The sequence below is a fragment of the Scyliorhinus canicula genome, unplaced genomic scaffold, assembly GCF_902713615.1.
Source record: "Scyliorhinus canicula unplaced genomic scaffold, sScyCan1.1, whole genome shotgun sequence".
In the NCBI taxonomy this organism is placed as follows: domain Eukaryota; kingdom Metazoa; phylum Chordata; class Chondrichthyes; order Carcharhiniformes; family Scyliorhinidae; genus Scyliorhinus; species Scyliorhinus canicula.
This window is the reverse complement of record NW_024055728.1, coordinates 365,517-388,964: the sequence shown is the minus strand read 5'-3', so window position 1 is coordinate 388,964 and position 23,448 is coordinate 365,517. Positions and strand designations below refer to the sequence as shown.

The 23,448-nt window shown below is 43.6% G+C and overlaps 1 protein-coding gene across 1 annotated transcript in view; it reads left to right on the top strand.

Moving 5' to 3' along the window:
- LOC119960724 (deleted in malignant brain tumors 1 protein-like) overlaps nt 1-23,448 on the top strand; it is a 59,329-nt gene that overhangs the window by 12,793 nt on the left and 23,088 nt on the right. The window contains exons 5-9 of the mRNA XM_038788341.1: nt 10,615-10,929; nt 11,935-12,252; nt 12,706-13,023; nt 17,836-17,919; nt 19,090-19,209. Coding sequence (XP_038644269.1) covers nt 10,615-10,929; nt 11,935-12,252; nt 12,706-13,023; nt 17,836-17,919; nt 19,090-19,209 — 1,155 coding nt within the window. The remainder of the gene's footprint in view (nt 1-10,614; nt 10,930-11,934; nt 12,253-12,705; nt 13,024-17,835; nt 17,920-19,089; nt 19,210-23,448) is intronic.

Here is a 23,448-nt window from a genome sequence, read left to right as displayed (position 1 = left end):
ATACGGAAGGACAGCTTCGATTGTAAAGGAAACGAGACAAACCTAAATGACTGCCCTCTGTCTGCAGTAAATCACCAGGGTTGCAGCCACAGGAACGATATCAGTGTGATCTGTTCCGGTGAGTAGAAACCCACTGAGAAACAGAGAATTTCCGCTAATATTTCGAAAACTGAAAGAAACAAGTATTCACTTATTCTCTCGAAAGTGTCCATATCTAAACGTGATCTGACAGTTCCCAGATGTTGACTGTTTTGGACTCACTTTAATCTTATTCCCGTGTATTTAAAAATTACAAATTTGAAAATTTCAGCTTTTGTTCTGCAAAAGGACAGGTGTCTGCGGTGTAAACGGGTTTCGCTTTCACATTCGACAGAAGCCTGGCTTAAAAACTAACCAGTCTTGCTTTATGTCACTAACAAGGGTCACGTCACGAACTACAAGTGCAGATAAACAACACAAACTGCTTCGTTAATAACAGTTCTTATTTTAGAGAAGGACTTTATTGGCGAAAGTCAGCTACAGGAGTAGCAATTTGCAATTGTCATAGGATCAGGGCTAGGCCATTCAGTCTCTTGAGCATGTCCCGCCATGTAATACGTTAAGGGCTGATCTGTGACCTAACTCCGCGTACCTGCCTTTGGCCATATCCCCAAATAATTTTGCTCAAGGGAAATATATCTATCTCATATTTAAAACTTACAACTGTTCTGGATACAAATGTATTTGTGGGATAGAGTTCGAAACCTCTACAACGATATGAGTAAAGAAGAGCTTCCTAACATTTCTCCTGAACCGTCCACTCCTAATTTTGCAACAATGCCCCCTACTTTTGGAATCCGCAACCAGTGGAAATTGTTTACCTTTATTTACCGTGTTTTGCCCTCAATATCTGGAATACTTTGATCAGATGAGCACTTGACCTTCTAAATTCTAACGGAAAATACCTAATTTTCTTAAAACCTCGTCCTAAATTCACCCCTGTCGTCCAGGTATATGTTTTGTAAACCTGTGCCTCACTCCCTCCAAGGCTAAATGGCCATTCCTCTGATGCTGCCAGTACTCCAAATGGGTCGAACTAGGGTTTGATGCAGCTGCAGCATAACGAAATGTATTTACACGCCAGTCTTCGAGCATTCCGTTAGCCTTGCTAATAATTTTTTGCACTTGTTCGTGGTGTATGAATGATCTCTGCACTTGTATTTCCAAAGTTTTGGACGTCGACGTCTTTCCATTTAGAAAGTAATCTGTCAGATGCTTTTCTGGTCCAAAATGGATAACCTCACACTTGAAGACATTGAATTCCACCTGTCACAATTTTGCCCATTTGTGTCGTCTGCCAATATCTGCTACCATCTGCCATGTCGACAATGCCATCTGACTTTGTATCACCAGCAAATTTGGATATATGTTGTTCTGTGCTATCCACGTTACTGATGAATATTGTTAAGAATTGGACCCAATATAGATCCCTGCAGTAAACCACGAGTCACATCCTGCCAATTAGAGTACCTACACATTACCCAATTAGAGACGCTCCCATAGATTGCAAATGGACCTTGTCCATGTGGAGAGCAGTCGTTCAATAGTGACATTTTCAATTACTTTCACAGGAACAAGCGGGATGAAGCATAAATGCGACGTCTCGAGATTAAGGGGCTATTTAGCCTGCACATATTTGGGTTGTGGGGGTGAAACACACGAAGACACGGGGAGAATGTGCAAATTCCACACGGACAGTGACCTAGAGCCGAGATCGAACCTGGGACCTCCGCACCGTGAGGAAGCAATGCTAACCAAGGCGCCACCATGCTGCCTATCAGCGAATTAATTTAACATTTTACACATCTAAACTGAATGAATCTACCTGATAGAAATTCTGCAAGACAGTTTTATAATTCTGGTCGAACAATATATTTATTAATGTCAGATATGATTTATTTACGTAAAGCATTCCAAGGCCAATAGATTATTCCTGGAAGTAGCCAGTGGGATGTCGATGGTTTCTGACCAAAACTCTAGTGACCGAATCACCATCTCCTTGCATTGTTATTGAAGGCCCTTTAGGATTGAGGTCCTATTCCATCCCCCCCCCCCCCCCCCACCAGCAAAGGAAGATCGATCAAATTTCCGCAACCGGGCACGTAGTCGACAGAATCCTGGGGCAAATAATGGGATCAACCTATGGCCATCTCGACATTTCACCATCTGCTTCTAATGATCAGATATCCAGTTATTTGTGTCTTTCTATTTTGATCCAAACAGGGAACCATGGACCTCGATTGGTTGGTGGTGAGGACAGATGCTCCGGTCGGGTGGAAGTACTGCATGGAGAGCAATGGGGGACGCTGTGTGATGTTCACTTTGGTTTAGAAGCCGCCAGTGTGATCTGTGAGCATCTGCAGTGCGGGGCGGTGAAGGACATCCCGAGATGCGCTCTGTTTGGAAAGGGAACCGGTCCTATATGGAAGGAGAACTACAGGTGCCGCGGGAATGAATCCCGGTTGTGGGAGTGTCCGCTTTCATCCGCGGAACAATTTAACTGCTCACACCAGAATGACGTCCATGTGGTCTGCTCGGGTGAGTTCGCTGAATCTCTCCAGACTGAGAATAAAGGGATGTTGACGCAGCACAGGAAGAAGGCGCGCGTTCCACACGGTCCATTCAGCTGTTCAGCAAAAGTAACTCAACCAGTCACTCCTCCCGCATTCGCCCACTGGACAAGCCAGTTTCTCTCCCATCATTCGTCAAATTAGCTTCTAGGAAACACGATTGATCCTTATCCATCACCTCCCTGCAATGTTCCTTCCAGATCTAATCCGCTTGCTGCATTAAATAAGGAAACAGCTTCATCTTAGATTACATCTCTTCTGCACTCTTTCTAGTTTAATAATATCCTTTCAACAATACGGTGACCAGAACTGTACTGTATTCCAAGTGTGCCCTCACTATTATCTGAGGCTGTTTTAGCTCACTGGGCTAAAGAGCTGTCTTTTAAAGCAGACCGAGGCAGGCCAGCAGCAAGGTTTAATTCCCGTACTAGCCTCCCCGAACTGGCGCCGGAATGTGGTGACTAGGGGATTTCCACAGTAACTTCATTTGAAGCCTACTTGTTACAATAAGCAATTTTCATTTAATTCATTATCTTGTGCAACTTCAGCAAGACGTTCCAGTATTCGATGTTCCGACCAATGAAACCAAGCACGCTGAATGCCTTCTTCACCACGCTGTCCACCTGCGACTCCAACTTCAAAGGAGCTTTGGAGTACAGGATCTACTCCCATTTGGAAGAAAATGATGTATTGGTGAGAGGCAGCACGGTTTTGTGAAGGGGAGGTCGTGTCTCACTGACTTGATAGAGTCTTTCGAAGAGGTCACAAAGATGATTGATGTAGGTAGGACAGTGGATGTTGTCTATATGGACTTCACTAAAATCTTTGACAAGGTCCGTCATGGTAGACTGGTACAAAAGGTGAAGTCATACGAGACCAGGGGTGAGCTGGCAAGGTGGATATAGAACTGGCTAGGTCATAGAAGGTAGTGAGTAGAAATGGAAGGGTGCTTTTCTGATTGGAGGGCGGTGACTAGTGGTATTCTGCAGGTATCAGTGCTGGAACCTTTGCTGTTCGCAGTATACATAAATGATTTGGAGGAAAATGTAACTGGTCTGATTAGTAAGTTTGCAGACGGCACGAAGGTAGGTGGAATTGCGGATAGCGATGAGGACTGTCAGAGGATACAGCAGATGGTGTTTAATCAGGACGAATGTGAGGTAATGCATTTGGAAGATCTACTGCAGGTAGTGAATATACAGTGAATGGTAGAACCCTCAAGAGTATTGAAAGGCAGAGAGATCTAGGTATACAGGTGTACAGGTCAGTGAAAGGGGCACCACAGGTGGAGAAGGTAGTCAAGAAGACATACAGCGTGTTTGCCTTCATTGGCATGGGCATTGAGTATAAGAATTGGCAAACCATGTTGCAGCTGTACGGAACCTCAATTAGGCCACACTTGGAGTATCGTGTTCAATTGTGGTCGCCACACTACCAGAAGGATGTGGAGGCTTTAGAGAGGGTGCAAAGAGATTTACCAAGATGTTGCCTGATATGGAGGGCATTAACTATCAGGAGTGGTTGAAAAAACTCGGTTTGTCCTCACTAGAACGACGGAGATTGAGGGGCGTCCTGATAGAGGCCTACAAAATTATGAGGGGCATAGACAGAGTGGATTGGCGGAAGCGTTTCCACAGGGTAGAGGGGTCAATTACTAGGGGGCGGAGGATTAAGGTGTGAGGGACAATGTTTAGAGGAGATGTACGAGGCATGTTTTCTGCACAGAAGGTAGTGGGTGCCTGGAACTAGATGCCGGAGGGGGTGGTGGAGGCAGGGACGGTAGTGACATTTATGGGGCATCTTGACAAATACATGAATAGGATGGGAATAGATGGATACGGACCGAGGAAATTTAGAAGATTTTAGTTCAGACTGGCTGCATGGTAGTTCTTGGAGGGCCGAAGGGCCCTTTCCTGTGCTGTACTTTTCTTTGTTCTTTGTTCTATGAACATGTACCCCGAGATCTCTTTGTTCTGTAACTATCCCCAACTCCCTACCATTAACTGCCCCAATTCAATCGACCAAAATATATCTCCTCACATTTATCTAAAGTAAAGTTGATCTGCCATTCATCAGTCCACTAGCCCAATTGATCAAGATCCCTTTGCAGTCCTAGATAACCTTCTTCACTGTCCAGTATGCCACCAATCATGGTGTCCTGATGACAAAATGCACATAATGCGGTGATGTTAGCCTTGTCGGTTGTGGGAGAATGGCATTTCATGCTGCCCGCTGTGCTTATATTGCAACAATAGCTGTTCTTCAATACGCACAGCTTTTTACAACAACGTGCTATGAGGCATTGCATATCCTCCTGTTGTGCACGTCTGATTACTTTATTTCCAACAGTCACTTCATATTCTCCTGTGTTACATGTTATCTGCTCTGTTGCTTCCATTGCACCAGTCTCTCGATGTCTTCTTGCAGTTTACATGTTCCGTTGTGGACTGCTCTTCAAGCTTTTTTTTAAAATTGCAGTTTGAAATTGTAACCTTGATATCACGACTGGCTAATTGATATCTCTTTCAGGAAAATAATGACCATTTTGAAATGCAGAGTATCTCTTCTTCCATTGAAAAATAACGAATCCCGATTATTTAACACTGCTAGATGTTTCCAGTCAAACAGTCAATTGCCCATGCTTGCAGCATTCGTCCATTTGATTACTTAGCTTCCCTGATAATCCTATGTGACCCTTTAACATATATATATAGTGGAAGTCCAGAAAAACCACATCAGCCGTAGCATCCTCATTAACACTCTCTGGCACCTTATCATCAAACTTCATGAATCTGATTAAATAGGATTTCTCCTTCAGTTACCGAGTTGCGTTCCTTTATGTTAATCCATATTGGTCCAATGGACTGCGAATTTTGTTCCAAATTATTATTTCGAATTATTTGCCAACTGGTAACGTTCCACGGAATAACCCATAGTAACAACGTAATACTTGCATAACTTATTTAACAAAGGATAAGTAAATACTGTATCTGCCATCACCAGCTGAGACGAATTGAAACAGTCTGTTTATTACCGACTATGCGGGCGTACCCTTTGATGTGCTTAACGTTTTACAACCATGCTTGTAAAAATATCTATCTATCTACGTATCTATCTATCTATCTATAATATATATATATATATATATATATATACGCTGTCTTCTGTCTTTCTATCTATATACCTGCCTGTCTGTATTTTCCTGTTTTGCTCTTATTTATATTGCGCTTTTCTCCTCTGAAACATCTAAATTGTATTATGTTCACAATTGTATTAGCCACATGAAATATTCCTTTGGCAGATTTTCCTATTTTGTTTACTTCCATCACTCTATTCGTCCACTGGCCTATGGTGTTAACATAATCCAACACCTGGTTGAGTCAAGCTCCCATCATAATAATAATCTTTTATTGTCACAAATATGAAGTTACATAGAAAATCCCTTAGTCGACACATTCCGGCGCCTGTTCGGGGAGGCTGGTATGGGAATGGATCCAGCGCTGCTGGTCTTGTTCTGCTTTACAAACCAGTTGTCTAGCCCACTGAGCTAAACAGGCCCAGCAGCGCCATGGAATCAAGTTGAAGTGGCTAACTGCGCTGAAGCGTCAAAAAACATAATTTATCCTACAGTATTTTTGTATAACAGCACTTTCAAACTACTTTCGGTCATGTTGCACTCTCTTATTATTCTTACACAAACTGATAGGACGCTCTTTACTCCTGCGATGCCATCTGCATTTTACAAATTCCCAGCGCACTTGCTGTTTTCACCCAAAAATTACCTGCGGCTCCCCAATTCCTTGCGACATTCGTTCAAGCCTACTTAATTCGAAAGCAAATTAATCGAAATATCTGTCTCTGCTCTGTTCATCTGCAATGACATCCCAGCTGCAATTGGTCCCTAGCTCGCCAAACTGCTCCAGTGTCGGAGGGCTGTCTGTCTTCCCTCCATCACCATCTCGAAAGCAACTGTTCTCCCCCCTTTTATGCTCCCCAGTCATGCTGGGATTAATGAGGCTGCCGCTGCAGCTGACATACTGCTTGCTCGATTGTTCCCAGGTGCATTAAACACAATCCCAGGGATCATTTCAATCATCCAACTTGTTCCAGACACGGAGCAAGAATTTTCAAAGTGGCACGATTCAGCTTGGCTGTTGCCAAGAAAAGACATTAAGTTAAAAATACCGCCCAGATCAGGAGTGACAACAAATGGATAAAGTTGCTGACCTTTAACACATTTTATTTAATCCTGTAGACACAATATTGTCACTGAGATTGATGGATGGGGGAAACCGGTGTGAGGGGCGAGTGGAGATTTACTACAACCACAGTTGGGGCAGAGTCCAGGACAGCCTCTGGGACATGGATGATGCCAAAGTTGTCTGTCGACAGCTGGACTGCGGCCGCGCGATAGCCGCTTATAATGCTTCAAAGTACGGCGAGAGTGAAGGTCCTGTGTGGGTGTATAATGTCCAATGTAGAGGAAATGAATCACATCTCTGGAACTGCAGCTCATTTGAGCGGAAACCGATTCTCAATAACAGCGTCGGCGTCGGGGTCCTATGTTCAGGTAATAAATGAACTCTTACGGAAAAATGAGGGGACATTTCCGAAGTGGTGTCCCCAAGCGTCAAGGGTTTACTGTGGTCCTTACTCACGCTCATTAACAGTGAAATATGTTTGCAGAATATGAGGAGACAGCAGTAAATGAACAGCAAACAGAGCAGTAAATGCTGTTGCGCCTTTAGCAACGCATGGATCAATTAGCATAATCAGAAATTAAATTAAGATTTATCCAAAAATTGCGTCTTGTTACTGTGACTCATGTCTTCGTCAGAGGATGAGGAAAATCATTGTGATTGAGCGTGGGAAGGAGATGATCGTTAAGGAGGGGATTCAAATATTTTGATCAATCGTCTAAATCGTGCCCACAAATTATGCAGGAAGCAAGTTGTGATGCATAAAACGAATATTATGGATGATAATAAAAATAATGAAAATCTTAATTATTATCACAAGTAGGCTTTCATTAACACTGCAATGTAGTTACTGTGAAAAGCCCCTAGTCTCCACATTCCGGGCCTGTTCGAGTGCACAGAGGGAGAATTCAGAATGTCCAATTCAGAATCTCTCATCCCCTTCTATCTCTCTCGCTCTCACTATCTATCTCGCTCTCTCTCACGCGCGCTCGTTCTCATCGGCTCCCTCCCTCTCTTTTTCTCACTCTCGCTCCCTCTCTCTCTCTCTTCCTCTCTCCCCCACTATCTCCCTCGCTCTCTCTTGATTGCTCTCTCTATCTCTCGCTCTCTTTATCTCTCTCTCTCCCCCACCCCCTGTCTCGCTCTCGCCCTGTCTCTTCCTTCTTTATCTCTCTCTCTTCGCCCTCCCGCTCTCACTCTCTCCCTCCCCCCTCTCTTTCTCTCTATCTATCAATCTATCTCCCTCTCTCTCTCTCTCTCTCTCTCCTCTCTCTCTCTCTCTCTCTCTCTCTCTCCTCTCTCTCTCTCTCTCTATCTCTCTCTCTCTCTCTCTCCCTCCCCCTCTCTCTCTCATAAGAACATAAGAACTAGGAGCAGGAGTAGGCCATCCTGCCCCTCGAGACTGCCCCGCCATTCAGTTAGATCATGGCTGATCTTTTGTGGACTCAGCTCCACTTTCCGGCCCGAACACCATAACCCTTAATCCCTTTATTCTTCAAAACACTATCTATCTTTACCTTAAAAACATTTAATGAAGGAGCCTCAACTGCAACACTGGCCAAGGAATTCCATAGATTCACAACCCTTTGGGTGAAGAAGTTCCTAGTAAACTCAGTCCTAAATCTACTTCCCCTTATTCTGAGGCTATGTCCCCTAGCACTGCTTTCACCCGCCAGTGGAAACAACCTGCCCACATCTATCATATCTATTCCCTTCATAATTTTAAATGTTTCTATTAGATCCCCCCTCATCTTTCCAAATTCCAACGAGTACAGTCCCAGTCTACTCAACCTCTCCTCATAATCCAACCCCTTCAGCTTTGGATTAACCTAATGAATCTCTTCTGCACACCCTCCAGTGCCAGTATGTCCTTTCTCAAGTAAGGAGTCCAAAACTGAACACAATACTCCAGGTGTGGCCTCACTAAGACCTTATACAATTGCAACAAAACCTCCCTAGTGTTAAACTCCATCCCTCTAGCAATGAAGGACAAAATTCAATTTGCCTTCTTAATCAGCTGTTGCACCCGTAAACCAACTTTCTGTGACTCATGCACTATCACACCCAGGTCTCTCTGCACAGCGGCATGCTTTAATATTTTATCGTTTAAATAATAATCCAGTTTGCTGTTAATCCTACCAAAATGGATAACCTCGTATTTGTCAACATTGTATTCCATCTGCCAGACCCGAGCCCATTCACTTAACCTATGCAAATCCCTCTCCAGACTTCCAGTATCCACTGCACTTTTCGCTTCACCACTCATATTAGTGTCATCTGCAAACTTGGACACATTGCCCTTGGTCCCCAACTCCAAATCATTTATTTAAATTGTGAACAATTGTGGGCCCAACACGGATCCCTGAGGGACACTACTTAGCTACTAATTGCCAACCAGAGAAACAGCCATTAATCCTCAGTCTTTGCTATCTATTAATTAACCAATCCTCTATCCATGCTACTAACTTACCCTTAATGCCATGCATCTCGCTCTCTCCCTTTCTCTTTCTCTCTCTCTTTCTCTTTCACCCTCTCTCCCTCTCGGTCGCTCTCTCGCTCTCTCTCGCTTTCTCTATATCTCGCTCTCTCTCTCTTCGATCTTTGTAACTCTCCCCGCCTCTCACTTATTTGCGCTCGTTGCCTCTACTACTCCCCTCTATCTCGCATTACTCCCCCCCCTCCCGCCCATTCCCCCTCCCCTGCACTGTGCAGCGGAATATCAGTCAACATGGAGACAGACCAATTAGGAGGAGTCGGCAACCCGGCCCATCAAGTCCGCGCTGATATTTAATAAGATCAATAATGGTCTTCTAGCTGCCTCCTGCCTCGTTCAGATACCATTTCACCTCCTTGTTTGTCAAGATCGAATCTATCTCTGTCATAAAAATACAAACACTCCGATACTTTACAGATAGAAATTCCCAACGACTCGTGAACTTCAGTTAGATACGTGGATTACACTTAATTTAAAATATCCACGTAGTTCTATATTCTCCACTAAGTGTAAATACTCTCTCCTTTTACCGAGCTATCACGACCCTCCAGTACATAACATTAAGTCTCTGATGAACATCTCAGCAGTAGATGGGTTCAGTTTCTAGAGAAGGTCACGGCCTGAAAGTTCAACTCCGGTGATCTCTTCACAGATGCTGTATATTTTGAGAAATTTCTGATTTTTCCCAATTTGAACTGCTGAGTGGAGAGATCACGTGAAGTTCACGTGACAGAAATGCGCAGCAAAAAGGAACGTTGGAAATTGTTAAATCAAAAGAGTGTAAGTGGCGTGATTAATAAGAACACATGCAGTTGCTGGTAAAACTGTACAACCAGAATGCAGCCCACAAGGCAGCACGGTGGAGCAGTGGGTTCGCATTACTGCCTCACGACGCCGTCCCCGGCTCGAGGTCACTGTTCCTGTGGAGTCTGCCCATTGTCCCCGTGTTTGTGTGGATTTCGCCCCCACAACCCAAAGATATGCAGGGCAGGCGGATTGGACATGCTAAATTGCTACTTAATTGGAAAAAATGAATTGGGTATTGCAAATTTATATTAAAAACAAATGAATTTAGCCCACAGAGGCAAAGTGGGAAACAAACCATCGCCGAGGACAGGTGGAGGAGCATTATAAATGTCTGTATATTCAGCAAACTTTCTTTTCGGTAAGTATAGATCGATGGTCTGTGTAACCTATCTATTCGAATGTCAGAGACGGATCAGAAATAGTTGAGCTGCACATCATATCGTTCAAATTGAATGATGAAATACACATGAGGAATAACATGTTTTACTGTATTTCTTTCTATCAGAACACAAGCAGCTGAGACTTGCTGACGGTGGAAGCCCATGTGCTGGCCGTGTTGAGGTTTATTACAATGAGAAATGGGGCTCAGTTTGTGATGATTCCTGGGATGTAACCGCCGCTCGACTGGTTTGCAAACAGTTGGGTTGTGGAGATGCATTGCAGCTGACACTTCCTGCTTCTTGTGGACCAGGCACTGGGCCAATTTGGTTGAATGAGCTGGATTGCTTCGGGAACGAATCTTTCCTCTGGGATTGTCCCAAAGCATCACGGGGAAGTCATGACTGCAGTCATAAAGAAGACGTGAAGGTCATGTGCTCAGGTAAATGTGATCTCAGTAGTTGAATATTCTTCAGTGCCCAGTGAAAATTCGAATGGAAGATATTTTAGTGAATTACAGTGCGAGAGATAGAGAGAAAGTAAGGAGAAAGAGAAGATAAACTGGCAATTTGGATCATCCCATGTGCACACCTCTGTCCCCAAAAGATTACTTAATAAACCCCTCTCGATGTTTCCTTAAACTCCTCATTGTCTCTCCTATGTACTGTTCTAAGTTCTCCTCAAATACATCGGCACCATTCTCCACAAAGGTTACCCATTCCAAGTACTAATTTGATCGGATTCTCTGGGCAGTGCGCAAAATGTTTTAATTTAACTCCACTAATTGGGCGGAGGGGGGCTATAGATCCCTCTGTATAACAATATGCATTTTCTCTGCGAAATGTCGACTGTTATTTTCCAATGAGTATGAAGCATCTTTAACAGCTCCACAAAAATTCACAATTGACCTGGCCTTTGGTGTGTATTATTGTTTTTTGTGTATTTTGTGCATTTGTGCATTGAATACACATCTCACTTTCCTCAGTTACAGCTTGACATAATTTTTCCGATTGATGGTCCAAATGTTCGATGTCAATGTTACACTTTCGCGACCACAGGGACAATCCAGGTCCAATTTTTTGCTCGCCGAAGTTACCATTGTTTTGTAAACATTTTTCAACAAGTTCTATTGATAAGTCAGAGTGTCGAGCCTGGTCGAAATCATGTTGATAATCATCCTGCCGAACTTCGCTGCATTCCCCGGCTAACCATCCTGCTAAGTTTTCAAATGATCAACGGCGGGAGGTCGTGCAAAGGTTTGCTGAGGGGATTCGTGCCGATCATTCTTGATTGTATAATTAAATTTCAGCTCATTTGCTGTTACCGATATGAAGTAATGAAAGCAAATGCTGAAAAACAACGACTGCAATTCGTATAGTGTGACTCAATGTGGATTCAACATTCACCAGTCAATCTAAATCCATGTGTGTGTGTGTTTAATTGATAGAGCACAAACAGCTTCGGCTGGTGAATGGAAAGCATCGCTGTGAGGGGAGAGTGGAAATATTTTACAATGGGATCTGGGGAACATTGTGTTCTGACAATGTGGATAAGCGCGATGCTGAAGTGATCTGCAAACAGTTACAGTGCGGTCCCCACATGTCCATTAACTATGACGCTCGCTCATTCGGTGAAGGATCCGGTCCGATTTGGCTCGATGAGATAGACTGTGGTTCACATGAGTCAACACTATGGCAGTGTCAGTCAAACCCCTGGGGCCAACACAACTGTTATCACCGAGAAGATGCAAGTGTTGTCTGTTCAGGTAAGAAAATTATGTGAAAGTACCGGCCTGGGACTGGACTGGAAACAGTACGAAGTCTTGCAACACCTGGTTAAAGTCCAATTTGAAATCACTAGCTCTCGGAGCGCAGCTCCTTCATCAGGGAGAGATGATGACTTCCCTGATGAAGTAGCTGCGCTCCGAAAACAAGTGATTCCAAATAAACCTGTTGGGCTACAACCTGGTGTTGCCAGAGTTCTGAGCAGGTCAGGAAAGACATTGATCGATGTTCGGATGTCATTGTAAACATTGGTATGTAATAGAATCATCATGTTTCTTTTCGCAATAGAATCCAGTGTGATAGAGCCGGAGCCCCACAGTTCACGGCAATGCACTGATCAAACAGGTATTTGGAATTTTGTATTTTATCTACTTCGTTTGAATTGTATTCCTGGCTTTTATTATGTGGACAATAATAACTGATCTCTTTACCAGGTTCCGGGCTGAAGGTGCGGCTGGTTGGAGGTAACACCAGGTGTTCCGGGAGAGTGGAGATATCGTGTAATAACACCTGGGACACTGTGTGTGATGACTCCTGGGATATGGCCGATGCTGATGTTGTCTGCAGGCAGCTGGGTTGTGGCCTGGCTCTACAGGCTCCGGGTGGGGCCGCGTTCGGCACGGGTGACGGTGCTGTCTGGCTCGATGAGGTGAGGTGCACCGGAAGCGAATCCATCCTCTCTGACTGTCCATCCTCAGCCGCAAATCAACCTGATTGTCATCACAAGGAAGATGCTAGTGTGATTTGTTCTGGTAAGGGTACGGCACAAGGGATGGTGGGCGTTGTTGCGGAACGGGAGGCTTGGAATTTGTGGTGTTTGATATAAGTCTTCGGAAAAATAAAACGCATGTTTTATTTCAAGGAAATTCATAACGTGTTGTCCATTATTTTTGCATAATACATTCCTCATGGCCAGAATTACCGCAGAGATCGCCTCCCACAGCTGCAGGTACGTATTTACATATCCTTCGTATTTGCGTTAGCATCCTACTAGTATTGATTTTTTCTTGTTGATGTTTTCTTGTTGTTGATAATTTCTTAAGATTATATGTGTGGCTTCAGATCTTTAGAAACATTAAAGAATATCAGTTGGCGTCCCTGTGATAAATCGTCTTCTAACCTTTCATTAAGGACAGGAAGCAGAAACCACTTACACCCCGGTAGTGATCTGCATTACCCTGGGAGTCCTGTTAATCTGTGAGTTGATGGCACTGCAGCTGGTAATGCGGAAGAAGTCAAATAGAAAAGGTGAGGTCGCAGTTATCCTGGTGCATTCATATTGGATCTCGCATATTGATTCATATACAGACCAACCTTCAGTTCATTGGCCATTTGAAAAGACTGTCACTTCTCCTTGTTTGAAGCTGATTTAAAATCTTAATCTGGTTTTGTTCATTGGTTTTGTTCACGTCAGTAGTCGACTCAGTGGCCTAAATGTGCAAATTCTAGTTCGCAGTTAATCTGCCCGTACATAAGATGCTCCTGCCTTGGATCAGAAAATTTCAGTAAACCGTTCTGGATCCTGTGATCCGATTCTAATCACTCTTCTTCCTTTATTCAATTAGTCATTTATACGTGTGTATCCGTTCCACTAGTGCAGGTTGTCGGTAAGGTTGCTAACCTCGAGCTCCCTGACCGGAATCCATCAACACCACGGTAGCACAAGTGATTAGCACTGTGGATTCACAGCGCCAGGGTTCCAGGTTAGATTCCCCGCTGGGTCACTGTCTGTGCGGAGTCTGCACGTTCTCCCCGTGTCTGCGTGGGTTTCCTCCAGGTCATCCGGTTTCCTTCCACAGTCCAAAGACGTCCGGGTGAGGTGAATTGGCAATGAAAACTAGTCCTTATTGACTGAAAAAGGTTAGGAGGGGTTACCAGGTTACGGGGGGAGGGTGTGTGAGGGCTTAAGTGGGCGGTGCAGACTCGATGTGCCGAATGGTTTCCTTCTGCGCTCTATGTTCTATGTCTATGTTCTATATCTGCAATATGACAATTATTTGTAATTTGCTGAATTAGTCAATGATTATTCCGCATCCTAACGCAATGATTGCACTAATATCCCAAACAGCAACAACCTGCCGATCGAAGTAAAGAGCAAATTAGTTCTCACGCAGATGTGTCACGTTCGGCAACATCACCACCTCAATCGTGTTTCACACCTGATGCTGTCGTCAGCGATCAGACACGGTTTCTGTCAATGTCTCTTCCAATATATTTCCATGTCAATCAGAACCAATCGATCTTTCCCGAATATTAAATTAAGTCATTTTTACTTATATGTCATCTCTTTGGATTTAGATAAATATGTGCACATTCAGAACACATCTCTCTTATACAATGGTACAAAAAACGAACTGCACTGTTAGAGATCTCCACGCTCATTTCCGCCTATACACACACATATGTACGCGAACACACAGACACATGTATGCATATGCACATACATGTACCACATATACATGCATGTATGCATATACAGACATATGTGCGCATGTACGCACACCCATGTACCCTATATCAAAAATGAAATGAAAATCGCTTATTGTCACGAGTAGGCTTCAATGAAGTTACTGTGAAAAGCCCCAAGTCGCCACATTCCGGCGCCTGTCCGGGGAGGCTGGTACGGGAATCGAACCGTGCTGCTGGCCTGCTTGGTCTGCTTTAAAAGCCAGCGATTTAGCTGAGTGAGCTGAACCAGCCCCTGGTTATATACTCACTCATGTACGCATACACACACATGCACGAATATACACACATGCACACACTCACTAACTCATTCATGTCTAATGGTACAAATGGTCTCTCTCCAAATCTATATATTTGTCCCTCATGCTCGCTCACACGCATACAGACACTGCTACAAGCACACTCACCCGGCCTCTTACACACAGAGACTGTTTTCACACATGCAGTTTCACTTGCACACACGTCCATAACTCATCTCTCCTGAAAACAAACACAAATACACACGCTCGCACTCACTCTCATGCACTTATGAAATGACTCACTGACGTACACGCTGTCTCACTAATTTGCTCATGTGTATACACACACCAACAAATACCCATGCACACTACCTCTCACTCACACTCTATCACACACCAAAACATACTCATTCCCTCTTCCACACATACAATAAGTCACACATACTCGTTTCAACACGCTCATATTATATCTGAAATTCACACTGTCTCTCACATAGACATATACAAGCAGTCATAGATTTACTTGGTTACACATTATCGTATTATTTCCTCAAACCTGTTCATTCACACACAGATAAACGCTCAGAAACGCTGTCTCCCTCCCTCTCCCTGTCCCTCTATCTATCTTTCTATCTATCTATCTATCAATCTATCTATCTATCTATCTATCTATCTATCTATCTATCTATCTATCTATCTATCTATCTATCTATCTATCTATCTATCTATCTATCTATCTATCTATCTATCTATCTATCTATCTATCTATCTATCTATCTATCTATCTATCTATCTATCTATCTATCTATCTATCTATCTATCTATCTATCTATCTATCTATCTATCTATCTATCTATCTATCTATCTATCTATCTATCTATCTATCTATCTATCTATCTATCTATCTATCTATCTATCTATCTCTCACACACACAAACAGACACTCGGGAACAGATTATCTCCCTTTCCCTCTCGCACGATGACAAAAATAGCAACATATACAGTTACACTCACATAAAGACACGCACACACACTCACACGCACACTCACGCACACCCACACACACGCACTGACTTACTTGCACAGATGGACATACACACACGCTCTTCGTGTCTTGTTTTCTCTTCTTCTCCCTGTCGAATAGGCACATAGACATAAACATCGCCAGTCGCTCCCTCACACACATATGTGCTCACTCACACACTTGCAGAGACATCGACGCCAGTCTATCTTTCTCTCCCGCTCTAGCTCGCTCTCCCACTCACACAAAACAGTAACTCGCACCGGCACTCAATCTCAGACACCCACAGGCAGTCACTGGTTCACTCGCCGAGACACGAAATGTATCTCCCTTTCTCTCTCCCTTGATCGCGAACTCTCCAACTCGTTGTATCTCCATGTCTCAGACACGCAGGACAAAATTATGTAATAACATACCATCACATTCAAGTTAACTGTTTTGGTCTCTTGATTATCGTCGCTTTGAAACTTTCTTTATTTTCATTCACAAATACTAAAGGCGGTGCAATGCAACAAATGAAACGCTCCGTTTTCATTCCACCAGGTGTCGTAACTGGCGACTGGGTTTCACCAATAGCTTTGGAACCGGCAATTTATGAAGAAATTGACAATATCCCTCCTGGAAAGGAGTCAATCCATACCCGTGCATCAGGTTTGCATTTTCAATTTTAAATGCACAATACACCGGACAAGTTACTGTTTAATTGTAACACCATTGAAAGTGCTCGTATGCAACAGCGTCATTTCAGTGTTCTGTACACAACGAGAAGAACAATGGAATTGGTGAAGATTGTTTCTGCCCATTTTTGCTGCAAGGGTGTTTTGTGTTCCACTTCTTAGTAAATAGCGACCTGAGCGTTTGTTCTTATTTGCATTTCCTCAACCCAATGGCTTCCTGATGTATCTAAACCAGTGAACAACACACACCTTGTTGATGCAATATGCAACACTTGCAGTCTTCACGTACAATTACCAAATGCATGTCGACATACGTACTTTGAATGATTTACATCTTGGCAATAATAATCTGGATGTTACATAATGCTGGAGAGAAATCTAATTGGATTGTTGAACAAAGTGATTTCGGTGTACAAATATACTAAACACTAAATATATAGGTACAGATAACGACACCATCAAAATTAAAACAAACGTAAGCATTTATTTCGAGATTGATGTGATTGTGATTTAAAGACGTTAAGCAGAACCACCAAACAATATCTGTTAGGTAGCATTTGGAGATTTGGCTACGGTTCTGGTCTGAATGTTATCAAATTCAAATAAAAACTAACAGGGGCTTGTGCAAACCAATTGCAAAGATGCTCCACGGGCGCATTCCAGAATAACTGACGTGAGAAGAAAAAATTCTTCTGATTTTACCGGAGATAATTCTTTCCCCAGTCACCATTTAAGTGCTCTAAAATAAAAGTGAGGGAGATCGTTGGGGTCAGGATATGATTCTGGAGAATGAAAGCCTGCAAACGGATATTGTAATAATGGGTTATATTTGAAATTATATATATTTTTCTGTTACACAATACACTACATTTCTAATTGGGATGCACTATATGTTATCCTGCAGGATTGCAGCTAAATGTATTGTTTATCTCCAGTTGTCCTGATCTGATGCTGCTGAATCTTCCTCTTCTCACTGAATTGCCCACTGTGACTGTTCCCAACATCTTGTTTATTCACAAACACCAGGGAATTCTATGGGCACTGTGAAATGATTGTTATCTCTCCTCCAAGGAACACAATGTATCTGTGTTGTTTTCCACTAAAGTGTTTCCAGGTTATCTATATATACAATTATAATCCATTGTCATTTGTCTTCAACAGATTCTGCTTCCACTGACTCCCTGAATCAGATCGAATATTACACCAGTCACAGTTTGGGTGACACGGATTCTGAATCAGCAAACGGTAACTGGCAATCGGCTAGTGTTCACGATGGGTGGATTCTTAATTTCTAGTTGATATGTTCACACTTTCAATCCAGAATAAGAATGTAAATATCGCAAAGAGCAATGATCCACATCCTGGAGAAGTTTTTAATTTAACATAAGCAAATCGGCAAACATACTTTATAACGAAATGAACTTCATAGAGATCGCTGAATGTTGTACAGAGATATAAAACATTCAATTCATGTTGTTTTCCCCCATGAAGTGAGAAGTGAAATGTGGGCGCAGATATTTATTTGACTTGCATTCATTTATCCCTGACCCGACCATATGTTATTGTCCATCCCGAACGGGCCTGCCCTGACAATTTTAGCGGGAATTCATGATTAAACGGAATTATTTAAATCTAGATTCACATGTGCGGCAAAGCAGATCAAGGTGGCTGATTGCTCTCCCTCATGGGACAGGGGGCAGGAATGAAGCAGATTATTTAATACACATTGGACATTAAATTTCTATTATTTATTTAATTCAAATTTCACTCTGTGCCATCGGGTGATCGAAAACGGGTATGTACCGATGACCCTGGGGTTCTAGAGAACTATTTGTGTTGTGACACGGTAGCATTGTGGAGAGCACAATCGCTTCACAGCTCCAGGGTCCCAGGTTTGAATCCGCCTTGGGTCTCTGTATGTGTGGAATTTGCACCTCCTCCCCGTGTGTGCGTCGGTTTCCTCTGGGTGCACCGGTTTCCTCCCACAGTCCAACGATATGCAGTTAGGTGGATTGGACATGATAAATAACCCTTAGTGACCAAAATTGCCCTTAGTTTTGAGTGGGGTTACTGGGTTATGGGGATAGGGTGGAGGTGTTGACCTCAGGTAGGGTGCCGAATGGCCTCCTTCTGCACTGTAAATTCTATTCTATGACACTGCTCTGCCACCACCTCTCAAAATGTTACCGTCATTCATTGGAATCCAGTGACAATAAACCACAAAATAAAAATGCAAAGTTGACGTGGCACAATGATTTTCCAATCGATAAACTCACTGATCCTGCAGACCAAAATAGTCCACTCTCTGCCTTTCTCTTTGTTGGTGGATTACCATTCTAGGGAATCATCCTGATTATTCAAGAAGTATAATTAGCTGCATTGAAAATCACCATTCTCTTCTCTGTTCGCTTACAGACGTTGATGATGACATTGAGGCAGAAACTGTTGACTCCAGGCGCCGACACTTACTTCTCGATCTCGCTGCTGCTGATCTTTCAACGCTGACAATTTCTGGTGGTGATGCCTCTACTCGGGGTGAGATAAGCCTTTGATGCGTCCCACAGCCGAGTTCCATGTGGCAGCAATGGGCAAGCGAGAGGGTGCAGGGGATTCCCATACCATGTCGTTTGCAGGGAGTTCCCGTACCAGCCTCCCCGAACATGCGCCGGAATGTGGCGACTGGGGGCTTCTCACAGTAACTTCATTTGAAGCCTACTTGTAACAATAAGCGATTTCCATTTCATTTCAATTAATTTCATGTAAGGGGCTGGTTTAGCTCAGTGGGTTAGATAGCTAGTTAGCAATGCAGAAGAAGGCCTGGTTCAATTCCCATACCAGCTTACCCGAACAAGCGCCGGAATGTGGCGACGAATGGCTTTTCACATTAACTTCATAATTGTGACGATAAATGATTACTGTATATGTAGTCCATTCCAGCCGGATGTGGCACAGAACCGCGTTAATGTCAGTTTCTGTTGTCATTCGGCACAATTACATTTCGCAAATAATGAGTTGATTCATCAAATAAGCTTATCCTTGTTCAGTGTAAAACACCGAGCAGGAAATCCTTCCAGTACTCATTCTGAGTCTCCTGACCCTGAGGGCGCATCTGTTGCAACCCAGCGGGACAACACAACAATGCTGGTGGAAAGCAATGTTATTTCATTCTGACACCAGACAAGTTCCACACCCTCAGGCTTTTACCATGCATAAACCGCCGGAGCGCCATCTATCTCGCAGTCATCCCATTATTAATCCAACTTCTCTTTCTCCACACAGTAGACAGCACTCAGACCCACGGGTATTGCCATTAACCGGCTTTTATTCAACTAACAGTTGAAAATACCAGTATGTTTACATGTAACTTGTAAGATTTGTTTGAATCATAGTGATTTTATCCTTAAGGCCGTTTCTCTGCACGTTTCAGGATGAATGATGAAGCACAAGTAGACACCATCCCAAGGCATGAACAAAGAACAAAGAAAAGTACAGTACAGGGACAGACCCTTCGACCCTTCAAGTCTGTGCCGATCATGTTGCTCGTCAAAATTAAAATTGTCTACACTTCCTGGGTCCGTGTCCCTCAATTCCCATTCGATTCATGGATTTGTCAAATGCCCCTTAAACGTCACTATCGTCCCTGCTTCCACCACGTCTTCCGGCAGCGAGTTCCAGGCACCCACTACCATCTGTGCAAAAAACTTGCCTCGTTCATCTCCTCTTAAACCTTGCCCCCCGCACGTTAAAACTATGCCCCTTTGTAATTCACCCCTCTTCCCTGGGAAAAAGCCTCTGACTATCCACTGACTATGCCTCTCATAATTATGTATACGTCTATCAGGTCGCCCCTCAACCTCCGACGTTCGAGTGAGAATAAACCGAGTTGATTCAACCGCTCCTCATAGCTAATGCCTTTCATAGCAGGCAACATCCTGGTAAATCTCTTCTGCTCCCTCTCTAAAGCCTCCACATCCTTCTAGTAGTGTGGCGACCAGAATTGAACACCATTCTCCGTGTGGCCTAAATAAGGTTCTATACAGCTGCAACATGAGTTGCTAATGCTTATACTCAATGCCCCGGCCACTAAAGGCAAATATGCCGTATGCCTTATTGACAACCTTGTCCACCTATATTGCCCTTTGCAGTGACCTGTGGACCTGTACACCAAGATGTCTCTGACTGTCAATACCCTTGAGGGTTCTTCCATTCTCTGTATAATCCTTACCTGCATTAGACCTTCCAAAATGCATCACCTCACATTTTTCCGGATAAAACTCCACCTGCCAGCTCTCCGCCCGTCTACAAACAATCTAAATCCTGCTGTATCCTCTGACAGTCCTCATCGCTATCCGCAATTCCACCAATCCTTGTGTCGTCTGCAAAATTACTAATCAGACCAGTTACATTTTCCTCCACATCATTTATATATACTACAAACAGCAAAGTTCCCAGCACTGATCCCTGTGGAATACCACTAGTCACAGCCCTCCAATCAGAAAAACACCCATCCATTGCTACTCTCTGTCTTCTGTGGTCGAGCCAGTTCTTTATCCATCTTGCCAGCTCACCCGTGATCCAGTGTGACTTCACCTTTTGTACCAGTCTTCCATGAGGGACCGTATCAAAGGTCTTCCTGAAATCCATATAGACAACATACACTACCCTACCTGCATCAATCATCTTTGTGACCTCTTGTTAAAAATATATCAAGTTAGTGAGAAACGACCTCCCCTTCACAAAACCATGCTGGCTCTCACTAATACGACAATTTGCTTCCAAATGGGAGTAGACCCTGTCTCGAAGAATTCTCTCTAGTAATTTCCCTACCACTGAAAAAAGGCTCACCTACCTTAGGGGGGCAGCACGGTAGCATGGTGGTTAGCATAAATGCTTCACAGCTCCAGGGTCCCAGGTTCGATTCCCGGCTGGGTCACTGTCTGTGCGGAGTCTGCACGTCCTCCCCGTGTGTGTGTGGGTTTCCTCCGGGTGCTCCGGTTTCCTCCCACAGTCCAAAGATGTGCGGGTTAGGTGGATTGGCCATGCTAAATTGCCCATAGTGTCCTAAAAAGTAAGGTTAAGGGGGGGGGGGGGGTTGTTGGGATACGGGTATAGGGAGGATACGTGAGTTTGAGTAGGGTGATCATTGCTCGGCACAACATCGAGGGCCGAAGGGCCTGTTCTGTGCTGTACTGTTCTATGTTCTATGTTCTATGTACCTCGGTCCAAAGATGTGCAGGTTAGGTGGATTGGCCATGATAAATTGACCTTAGTGTCCAAAATTCTATGATTGACCAACGACAAAAGTTCGGCACAACATCGTCGGCCGAAGGGCCTGTTCTGTGCTATATTGCTCTGTCTATCTATCTAACCTGCGCGAATGTTCAGTTTTAAACAAATGAAAATAACCCAAAAATTTCCAACAAAATGGCCATGACAATAATCTGACATTTCACGATATAAGATCTGATTTAGTTTATTAAATATCAAATAAGAATGTGTTGAGTACTGAGATTCACGACGTGTTGTCTTAATGAACCTGCGTTTCACTGACATTTCAAAGGGACACAGAAAATGGGATCAGAAGGACGCCATTCGGACCTTTGCATCTGCTCAGTTATTCAATAAGATCATGGCTGACCCTCAATTCCACATTCCCGTTTTGAGAACTCGGCAGTTTCGCTAACCTTTAAGTGAAACAATTTTTCCTCATACCAGGCATGTGACAGGCGTATGGCCTAAATTACCACGTACTCAGATACTGTGTACCCTAATTTTGTACTCCTCAACAAGAGCAGTCCAGCACAACAGTTAGCACGGCTCACTCACACTGCCAGAACGAATGCTCGATTCAAGCATTGGTTGACTAACTGTGTGGAGTTTGCATGTCCCCCCGCTCCATCTGCGTGCTTCTAAAGATGTGCACTTTAGGTGGTATTGAACGTTTCCCCCGTGCCTGCGTGCTCTCAGGTTCCGAAGATGTTTTTTAGGATGAGCTACAACGATGGGGCGGGGTTTGAGCCTGTCAGAGTGCTCTTTCAAATGGTCGTTGCAGAGTCTATGGGGCGAATGGCCTTCTCTGCTAACTTGCTGAACTTGTGTCAAACATTTATTCTCCTTGCATCTTACTCACAACTCATATCTACGCCTTATTTTGTGCCGTCAAAAACCTTAGAAATGGTACACTTTGTCTCACCACACAGGTCATTTATATACATCGTGAACAGCTGGGGCCCAAACAAAGACACATGCGGTACCACACTTGTCATTGCCTGCTAATCGGAAAAGGCACATTTATTCCCACCCTGTTTCCTGTCTGTCAACCAAGTCTCTGTCCATTCACAAACATTACCCGGGTACAGCACAGTGGCGCAGTGGTTCGCATTGCTGCCTCACAGTGCCATTGTCCCAGGTTCGACTCTGGGTCACTGTCCGTGTGGAGTTTGCACATTCTCCCTGTTTTTGCATGGATTTCGCCCACACATCACAATGATGTGCACAGTAAATGGATTGGCGCCGCTAAATTACCCATTAAGTGGTAAAATGAATTAGGTACTCTAAATTTAAAAAAAAACAGTCAAAGACATTATTCCATAATCCAGCTGTTTTAATTTTGCCACTAAAAACTTATGAGGGACTTTACCCAATGTAATCTGAATGCCCGTATATATTACATCCACTGGCTCTGCCTTATCTTCGCTAGTGGTTCCATCCTCAAACATATCCAGTGGTTAGGCATGAATTGCGTTTCATACACCGATGGTAGTTTTGTCCAAT